The sequence below is a fragment of the Psammomys obesus genome, unplaced genomic scaffold (assembly GCF_907164565.1).
Source record: "Psammomys obesus unplaced genomic scaffold, mPsaObe1.curated_primary_1811, whole genome shotgun sequence".
Classification (NCBI taxonomy): Eukaryota; Metazoa; Chordata; class Mammalia; order Rodentia; family Muridae; genus Psammomys; species Psammomys obesus.
Genome location: NW_026593065.1, coordinates 1 through 10,082, shown reverse-complemented (window position 1 = coordinate 10,082; position 10,082 = coordinate 1). Strand labels below are relative to the sequence as shown.

General features: G+C 51.0%; 1 protein-coding gene across 1 annotated transcript; it reads right to left on the bottom strand.

Moving 5' to 3' along the window:
• Window positions 1-4,273: 4,273 nt before the first annotated feature.
• On the bottom strand, window positions 4,274-7,491 carry LOC129683514 (alpha-1-acid glycoprotein-like). Its single transcript, XM_055616227.1, has 7 exons — window positions 7,372-7,491; window positions 6,857-6,999; window positions 6,562-6,631; window positions 6,312-6,381; window positions 5,942-6,046; window positions 5,709-5,812; window positions 4,274-4,394 (listed from the first exon to the last, which is right to left on the bottom strand). The coding sequence occupies exons 1-7, from the start codon at window positions 7,483-7,485 to the stop codon at window positions 4,329-4,331; spliced, it is 672 nt and encodes a 223-aa protein (XP_055472202.1). The 5' UTR covers window positions 7,486-7,491; the 3' UTR covers window positions 4,274-4,328.
• Window positions 7,492-10,082: the final 2,591 nt, after the last annotated feature.

The following is a 10,082-nucleotide window of genomic DNA, read 5'->3' as shown; positions in this document are numbered from 1 at the left end:
TACATATGTATGTAAAGTGGAGATATATATATATATATATATATATATAGAGAGAGAGAGAGAGAGAGAGTAGATAGATAGTGTAGGTTCTATCTTTTCTCTTTTTCAGTTGACTCTCATTAGCGGAATGGTTTGGGATTTGGGCTTGAGCGGGTGCTACACAGCTTTCCCGCACACCAGGCCCCTCCCCCACAGCCTGTTCCCCATGTCTGTGTTCATAAGCACTCCTGTCACTGCCAGAGAACCAACTTGAGTGCGCCTGTGTTAACAAAGCATGCAGTTTTCCTCTAGCACTCTTGATTTATCTTCAATTCCGGGGTACCTTCAGGATCCCCTACATTTCATTGCAACTCAGGCTCCTCTTGGTGGTGGCAGCTGCTCCCTGTTACCCTGTCTCCGTGACTTTGGCATGCATGGGTACCAACTAGATGGTCTTAGGATTGAGTACACCTGCCAAGAAACAGAGAGCAGGCCCGGCAGCCTAGTGATGTTTCAGACATGTTTGTATAGAGCCTGCTCTCATCTCATCACTGCTGTGGCAGAGGCAGAGGACTGCTTCCTTAAGCCTCAGTTTCTCTATCTGTGAAATGGGGGAGTGGCTCAGCCAGGTACGGATTGTGAGGGTTAGGCAAGACACGTGTGGAGTTGTCCTGTGACTCCGGGAAGTGTCATGACTGAGGAAATCTCACCTTAGTTCTCTCTGCAGCCCCTCTCCCTTCTCTAACTGTCACCAGCTACTTTGCAACCTTAGTTTCCTCCACTGTACAATGAGTCAGCTGGTCTGCCTCTGTGGATAATGGGGTGGTAGCTGTCTCCATGGCAGCTAATGCAGTAGGAACAGAAGCCCAAGGCACCAGCAGACACTGGACCTCCATGAGGGCCAGGCCTGGGTAGTTTCTTCTGCCTTGGTTGGGTCTGCAGGGTCCTTCGGGGAAGTCTTTCTCCATGTCTAGACCCTGATGCACATGGTATGGACAACTTCCAATGTTTCCTGTTCCTGGGCAGGGGAGGCTTGGTGCCGCTTAGCAGCCTGCGGGATCCTCGGGTTCTCTACTGTCCTCAAGGCAAATCTTTACAGTCTGAGGCTAGAGGGGCACTCGCAGGCTGTGGTGGCCCCAAGGAAGGAGAGGATTAAGTGGCCAGCAGTTGGAGAATGACTTTGGGCAGATCATTTTGGCTCCCTGGCCTGTTTCTTCTTCTGAGAAACGGTGGTCAAGATGATTACATGTAGGAATGTATGGAAGCCAGAGCTTCATCAAGGGTGGCCAGGAGCTTCGTACTTCAGGTATAGGTAGAGCAAATCACACCTCAGATTCCTTCTTGATGGGACAGCAGGACCCAGCATGCTCTATGGTTGAACTAGAAATTGCAATGGTGCTGTGCTGCCACCTGCTGGCCATACACAGCCTGCAGCAGAGGCTCCGTAGTCCAGCGTCTTTAATTTCTGCCCTGGAAAGCTTGGAACTGGCCCATATATGAGCAGCAAGTCTGGGAGCCACTGCAAGCCCAGATTCTCCCTCCAAGAGGAACATGAGCTGCTCTGCTACCTCCAGGGAGCCCAGTCATTCAGCTTGATGCTTTTCATCAGCCACTTGCTGATTAGACAATGTTCCAGATACTGGTAGAATTCCATTGCAGCCCCAGTGTGTACACACAGGCAGCACACAGTGGAGGGGGCAGGGGGAAGGCCGCTGAGTAATTGTTAAGTGAGAGGATTGTTCTAACTAATTGTGCCTAGCACCTGCTCCTGGGCAGGTACTCACACATACACTCTCCTTCATCCCTCTAAGCTCATATCTCCACAAGGGGCCTTGTACCAGGGAGGAAGTGAGTAGACATACAGCCAGGGCTCTGAACCCCTAACTGCTTTCTTTGCCTGGCTCTTGCCGTGCTCATATGCTCTTCCTTCTCTCCCCAGGTACTATGCAACCCTAGCACCTACCTCAGCCCGGAAAGCATCCCGGCAGCCTGCCCGGCGATCTCGGGGAACCCAGCACTCTGCCCATCTGGGCCTGAATGATCAGGAGGAGCTGCAGGCCGCAATCAGTGAGGCAGCACGGGCCGCTGAGAACGTGCACCTCACTGCCCGACAGCTGAGCCACTCCCTGTCTGCCGACCTGCGCCATGTTGGTGGCCTAAGACGGTCCTGCCTCTTCTGATCCTGTGGAGACTCCGAGACTGAGTAGGCAGGCAGCCACTGGCGTCCCCCAATCAACAGTCTCCTGAAGCCACTGCTGGCTGGGAGGTGTCATGCCCCCTCTCCAGGGGTGCCACCTGCCTGGGCCATGAGGCACGTGTAAAATGGAGAGATGTTGGCTTGGTCGAGCGTCCCGGGGACCAGCTCTGCCTAACAGGTGCAGTGACCACGGCTGACTCTGTCCAGTCAGAGCCTCTGAGACTCGCCTCGTCATCCCCCTCCTGTCCATGTCCTCCTGAAGCTAATAATATGGGTATCACTAGACAGACTGTCCTTACACTGGGGAGCTAACTTGAGCTTGGACCCTTCTGTGAAGGCCAGAGAGGACAAGAAAAGACTGGTCTCTGTGGCATTCCTGTCACTGCCTGTAATAGCCACTCCAAGGCAGCATTGTCAAGGAGAACTTGGCTAGGGGATTTGTTCCTGGTAACCTGTGGGCAGGGCAGTACTTGGGGACCCGTAAATGTCCTGGGGTGGAGGTGTCAGGTGACACATGCCCAGAGCTTTTCCCCATGAGCCTACAGAGTAGAGGCAGCTCGTGTAGGGCCAGGAACCACCCAGCAGCCTCAGACCTTCTCATTGCTTCTTTGGATTTTGTTAGCATCCAGCAGAGGACCAAGCTACCTGCCAAGCCCAGCCTGAGGCTGAGAGGCGACGTCCCACCCCCCTCCCCATCCCATAGCAGAGTGACCTCAGCATTTCTGGAATGTGTGTTTGTCACAGATTGTTTATATATATTTGGCATTTAAAATATATTTTCGTTATAAAAGCAAATGAAGGAAAATAAATAACGATCTTAAGAAAGGGGAAAGACATTCCCAAAGCTACATGTGTCTGTTGTGTGTGTGGGAGCCTGTGGTTTCTGAAGGTGAGGGTGCAGGCGGGGAAGGTCAGCTAAGGTCTCTCTCATGGTCCTTGCTGCATATCATTCCGCAATCTGCCTGCCTTTCTGACTGACCTCTGTCTCTCATGCTTTTCTTGTCATGCTTTTGCCTAGAGAGGCCAGCTGAGCAAGGCCTTTCATCCCCAGGCCAGAGATGGTGGGAGACACTCAGCAGGAAAGTGTCTGCCAGAGCCCCAGGCCAGAGCCTCCTTCCAGAGCAAACAGGCTCCTGTGCCTGAGCCCAGCTTGACACTGGGCATGCATGTGGTACCACTTTGCCATCCCCACTCTGCCGCCAGTGTGTGCTGATAGGCAGAGCTGTCTGCATCAGGTGCTTTTCACATTTGAGTAACAAAATACCTGACAAAAGAAAGTGAAGGGGGCTGTGAGGAAGGCCCCAGCCCATGCCCCGCAGAAGGATGCAGAAGCTGTCTTATTGCATCCAGCTGGGACAGACATGAGCTTAGCAGAAAGAGACAAGCGTAGGTGCTCAACTAGCTTTCTCCTCTTTGTTGAGTGTGGCCGTCAGCCCAAGGGTGGTCTGGCCACATTCAGGGTGCTGGCCCTCTCTGGAAATGTCCTCACAGACACACACAGAGCACATCCCCTAAAGGTTCTCTCACACCCTGTGTTTGCCACTGAGTGGACGGTGCCTCAGTTGTGAAATAGACGTCAGCTGGCCTCTAGGGAACCAGTGTCATTTCACCATGTCATTGTCTTCCGGGTCCCACACCGACACCCTGAGGACTCTTCCAGGGAGACATCCAGCTCCTCTAGCCGAGGCCTAAGTCTACTGTGTCACCCTGACCTGGCCTTCTACACCATGACCATGGTGGCATCCGCACGGAACTTCCTGTCTCCCAGCTCACCTCCCTGCCAGTGATAGGGTGGCACTTCTGAGGTAAAGGCCCTTGTGACAGGCACTGCACATCTGGATTCCCCGCCTCACTTGCTGCTGCTTGGGTCTTCTGCCTTGTCTTCCCTAAATGCCCTCTTGGGTTTGGGGCCCATAACAAGGGCAATTCCTTGTAGCCTGACTCAGATGTTGGGGCTCGCTGGATCTAGCTAAGGCTCCGTTCCATTCATGGAAGTCCTTGGAAGAGAGAGAGAGAGAAGGAAGCAAAGAAATGATTATTGACTGCTTCACCAAACCTTTATTGTGCAGAGAAAGAACCAAGGTGCACAGGGTGGAAGGGCTGGGTGTGGGGACAGCCCAGGAATAGAGAGCGGAGCCCATGCCTGGCCTTTCTAGAGATCCTTCTCTTTCTTCTTCTTCTTCATATCAAGATGTTCCTGCTCCTGACTGCACACATCCTAGAAGACATCCGGGAAAAGAACAGAGTGGCACACACCTGGGGGTGCTGAGGCAGGAGGATTGCTGTGAGTTCCAGGGTAATCTGGGTGGAAGATGAGATGTAGAAATAATTCTGGCAAGATAGGTAAGCCAGAAGGGCAACTTGAATTCGATCCCCAGAGCCCGTGTAAGGGTGGTTGAAGAGGCCCTTCACTACAGTTATCCTCTGACACACACACACACACACACACACTAGCAATAAATACATTTTAAAACACATTCCTCTTTTCAAAGGCTAAAAGCACAGTGGTTAGCCAGAAAAGGCGGGGCAGTGTGGGTCAGCTGTATCCTGGAACTTCCATGGCTTCACTGGAGTGCCTAGAGCAGTGGTTCTGTCTTCCCGATGCTGCATCCTCGTGGTGTGGTGACCTCCAGCCATGGCATTGTTTTCGTTGCTACTTCATAACTGTAATTTTGCTACTCCTCGGAATCTTAAAGTCAGTATCTGACAGGCAGGGTATCTGACATGCAATTCCCTTCAGCGGAGCTGTGACCCACAGGTTGAGAACAGCCGGTCTAGGGAAAGCCATTTCCCTCTCTTTGGACCTCAGCTTCTTCACTCCACTCCCGAATGGCAGGCATTTTCTGGACACTTCTGTCCAGAGGTATGGGGTAAGCCTTCCGGCCCCACTGTCATGCAGATGACACAACTGAGGCTCAGGTGGCTGGGTGAATCTTTTGAGGAACCCTGGTTGTGAGGTAGGGGAAGGCAGACTGAAACAGCTCAGTTCCAGTGGCTGTGAGGGGGGGAAGGGCTCCTCCGGTGAGCAGAGAAAGGAGTCACAAAAGTCAGAGTACTGTCTCCTCAACAAAGCGCAAGCTCATTAGCTGAACCTATGGCTTCAGCTAGGACAAAGCCAAAGCTCAGGATGCCTTTCTCTGAGCACAGGTTTAGAGCGAGCACTAAGAAGACTCCACATGGGTCAGCCCTGCCTATCACCGAAGTCATCTGGCTTGCCGGAGTTGGCGTGGCACGGAAAGCTTCAAGGAAAGGCCTAGTACCCTGGCACCTGATATTCCCTCAGTTGCCCTTTCTAGCCCAGCCTCTCAGCATCCCCAAGTCTTTCCTGCATCTCCTATTTTAGCCCAACCACCCCAGGCTCATTGCCCATCTATGGTCTCTGTGAATCTCAGCTGCCACAGCAGGCAGGAGGGTTTTTAACAGCAAGACACCTACTTCACTGTGCTGCCTTAATCAGCAGCTCACCCTCCCTGAGTCTCTAGCGTCACTCAAAATGGGACCACCGCCAGGGTGCTCTCATCCCTTTATTTACCTTTTCCCAGTCGGCATATATGATTTCTGACTCATCCATGCCCAGACTTTTGACAGTCTTCTGAAATACTTCCTTCAGCTCTGGGGCAATATCTGGCTTGTCAGCTGCAAGGGAGAATGGGGGATGACTGTGCTAGGTAAGGGTTCACCGATGGGAGGCCAGGTCTGGATGTGGGGTGTGGGTGGAGGACGGAGGGTAAGGCCCGGGGGAGCTCAGGGTTGCGAAGGGCCTACCGTAAAGGGACAGTCCCTTGTTCTTCTCATCCTCTGAGTAAAAGGCCAGCATGAAGGCCCCATGTTTCTTGAGCACTGTCAGGTGGGGAATGATTTCTACTGCTCCTGCAGGAGGAAGGGTTCGGTGAGTCACTAGAATGCTGTCATGGTCTCCATGCTCAAGGTGAAGAGGCAAAGAGCTATGGGCAAACGCCTGGGGCTCCCCGGAGCTGCCGTGTGCCCAGGGTTTGCTGTGTGCCAGCCTGACTCTGCGTTCTTCATAGACAAGGAATGGCAGGGACCTTGGAAAGATAATGGTGGGGGCAGGGACAAGAATTAAAAGCCTCATGGTTGCTAAGCAGATGAGGCCCACAGCTTTTGCGTAGCCTGCCGATGCGTTGTCCCGGGTGACATGAGGGCATGGGTGAAGTCACTGGCTGCCCAGCCCATGGGTTCCCACTCTGAGGTCACAGAGAATGGTAAAGGAGGTTAAAAGAGAGACTTGTGTGGAGCTGGACTCTGATTTGAATCCTGCTTCTAATTACAAGCATGCAGCCTCCAAGAACGACTTAACTGCCCTCATGTTTCCTCCTCTTATCTTTGCAATAACCTCCCAGAAAGCAGTGGGTTCACACCCTCACCTTTTTTGGAGAGGGTCCATTCTCTCTCTGGACTCCCAACTGGCTGGAGTTATAGACACACCGGCCCTCCCTGAAGGCAAATGGAAAAGAAAGGTGAGCATGGAGAGCCCCAGAGCCTCTGGAAAAGTAGCAGAGAGAGAGGAGACGTGCACAAAGGCAAGAAACAGGTAGAAAAGACAGCTGTCCCCATTCCTGAAGGTGGGCAGGGAGGCCAGGCAGAAGCAGTTTGCTCAGGTTTCCGGGCATCCAGGAACAGAGGCCCGGGTGGGGGTGGGTGGCCGCTGCAAGGACTCACGTGGTCTGGTGCTCTGGAAGCAGAATAGTGTCATCTGTCAAGTTTGGGGTAAAATAAAAATATTCTGACTGGATCTTTTGAGCTTCCTTCTTGAACTCAAGGTTGTGTGAAGCAAATCCGACATAAAACCATTTTCCCGAGAGCTGAGAAGAAGTAGACACACAGGTGAGCAGAGCTTGGCGTGTGACCTCAGCAACCAGCAGTGATGAGGGGCCGGCAGGCAATGCCTTCTGAGCCATACTTGGGAAGACTGAAACCCCAGGCAAGGATGACATATGCAGCTTAAAAGTCAGCCATCACACTGCTCTGTCTCCTACTGAGAGGCCTCAGAGAGGTGCTTTGAGTTTGGAGGCAGGGGGATGCCACCAGAGTCCCAAGCTGGTTAGAATTTCCTCCAGGAGAGGGAAGGGCAGCAACAGGAGCCTGGAGATGAACATAGACATCAAGGAAGGAAAAACCCAGAGGAAAGGTAGCCATCTCCAGTGCTCAGGGCCGGGCCCTTGGCAGGCACTCACCCAGGTCAAGGTGACGTTGGTAATAGGTATTCCTGTAATATTGGCGTGTTCTGGGTTCTGGGCCTCCAGCAGTGGAAGGAGGCTCAAAATGACAAGAACCATGCTCAGCGCCATGCTGACACTCAGAGGCCCCAGAGCCAGGAAGAGCTAATTGTTGGCTGGAGGGTGCAGTGATCTTTATAACAAGATGAGGGAGGGACATGGGAATCCAGCCAGGGCCTGCAGAGCTGTGACACAAATCCCACTAGCACTTAGGAAATATCTTGTGCAAAATGTTCTCTCAAGCCAGCTCAAGCGTGGCTCCCACAGCCAGCCCTGACCCAGGCTCCTGCCCTGCAGTTGCTTGAAAGCCAGAGTGGCTGATTTACGGCCAAGGTGTGTTACAAGGCTAGCCTCATGACACTTTACCTTGTTATCAAATATAGATTTTTTAATATGGGTCCCAGCCATTTTCTATTCTATGGAGCTGCTGCCTAGCACGAGTGAGTCCCACCCACAAATAAATCCTGAAGGTGCTCTGAAGAGGTTCCAGGTGAGGGTTGGGTGAACTGGGAAGACATTTAGGGGGTCAGGTTGAGGTCCAAGAACAAAGATGGCTTAGATTGCAAATGAGTGTGATGCTTCCGGGGACTCCTCCCTAGCCCTGAAGCCAGCCACATACCCAACAAAGGAGGGTATTGCTGAATTGAACATCTAGTTCAGCAGATATCCCAGTATCTAAACCAGGAAAAGACCTGCCTTGGTAGTGCGTGCCCAATCCAGGTGTCGTTCCCAGCATCCAGGAAAACTGGTTCTAGGTCCTACCCGATGTAGCCCCATCTTTGTCCACATAAATGAACACTTTTGAAAAGTTATGGGGATGGAGGCGCGGTGACTCCGCATGAGGCAGGGAGTCCTTGCTGAGAGCTTGAGACCAGCCTGGGGTCACACAGTGAGCTATTTCAAGAATTCAGCAACAGAAATTTTACAGCAAACTCACCATTTTCCATTGTATTTCCTCTGTCCTCCACATGTTTTCATACCTAAGTATAGTCAGAGCTATGTTGTTAGTGATACGTAATACTTGGTATATTCTAATTTCACAAGACCCTTTCTTTAATCTATAGCATTTTGTACTGTATTTTTCCCTCATGATGAGAAACATCAGAGCAGCATATTACCCTTTAAAATTGCTCTTCTCTCCAACAAAAGGAGAAGGAGGAGGAGGGCGAATCACCTCCTCTGTCATGTGTAAATGATTCTAGCGGCATTATTTAAAGTAGCCCCAAACTCAATCTCTTAATGCCCATCACCAGAAAAATGGGAAATGGATTGTGACAGTTCATGCGAGAACAGTGTCCCTTGGCAACGGAGGGAAGGGAACTGCTGACAGATGTGACAATACAAATGGCGACTGGACAAGACCGTGGCCAGCAGTAGAACTTGGTATCACAGAGGCGGGACTGTATGAATCGGTTTACAGGAAGTTCTAGAAGAGCCTAAACTAACCTTTAATGGTAGAAATCGAGTCAGCGATCGCCTAGGGCAGAAGAAAGGAGCCACAGATGTCCCAGGATTGCTCTGCAGTGGGGTGGGGGTGTTCAGGGCCTAGGAGAACTGGCTCGGATGGAGACCTAAATGGTGTTTCATTGTATTTATTGACTCAAAAAATGTATCTCTTCTCAGAGGAGAAAAAAAACAAAACCATGATGAGTCTAAAAGCCAATGATGATACCTTCTGTCCCAACTTAGCAGTGCACCATAAGTCACAATGGCTCTGTTTGTTGTTGTTATAAATGGATGGAAATCCTAACTGTTCCATTTTACCAATAAAGTCTCAGGAGTCAGATGCTGGGGTGAACTGGCCAGCTCAGAGAGACAGAGGAAGCACCCAGCTGACCTTCCTTCTCAGCTCATGTCCCAGCAGAGAAAGCCCAAAAGGCTCACTAGCTCAGCTGAAAGCCCAGGAGGAAAAGGCCAAAAATCCCAAGGTCAAAGGTATGCTAGCTCAAAGCTCCAAAGGCCAGAAAGCTGAGGAGCCGAGGCCAAAACTAAAGCCAGAGAACCAGACAGATAAAAGCTCAAGCGCTAGACAGCTTTTTACTTCTACCTGCAGTCTCAAAAACAGCTGGCCTGTGGCACACGCCTTTAATCCCAACACTCTAGGAGACAGAGGCAGGTGGATCTCTGTGAATTCCAGGCCAGCCTTATCTACAGTCCAGGACAGCCGAGGCTACATAGAGAAACCCTATCAAACAAACACCCAAAAACCAAACAAACAAAACCCCAACAAACAAAACTTCTCTCAAAGTCCTTTCTTTCTTTAATTTTTATTTTTTAATATTGGTTACAGTTTATTAACTTTGTATCCCAGCTGAGGCCCGATCCCTCATTTTCTCTCTCCTTTCTGCTAATCCCTGTCAGCTGGTTACTTGCTCCACCACTTGACCTAGGGTTAACTTTATTAAATCCTGTGTACAGAAAACTCTTGGATTAAAGGTGTGTGATAGGGATCAACCACACCAAATAAGAAACAGTTTTACAGTTCACAATTTTTGGGGTTCACAGTGGGATCAAATATCCTCCAACAGTTTGTGTCTCTCTCTGCTCTCTCTCTCTCCCTCCCCCCCACACCACACATACTCACACACACACACACAGACACGCACAGGCACACACGTACATGGATTTGTTAGCTAACATTCAAGCTCCTGTGTCTGAGGAAGCAGTGT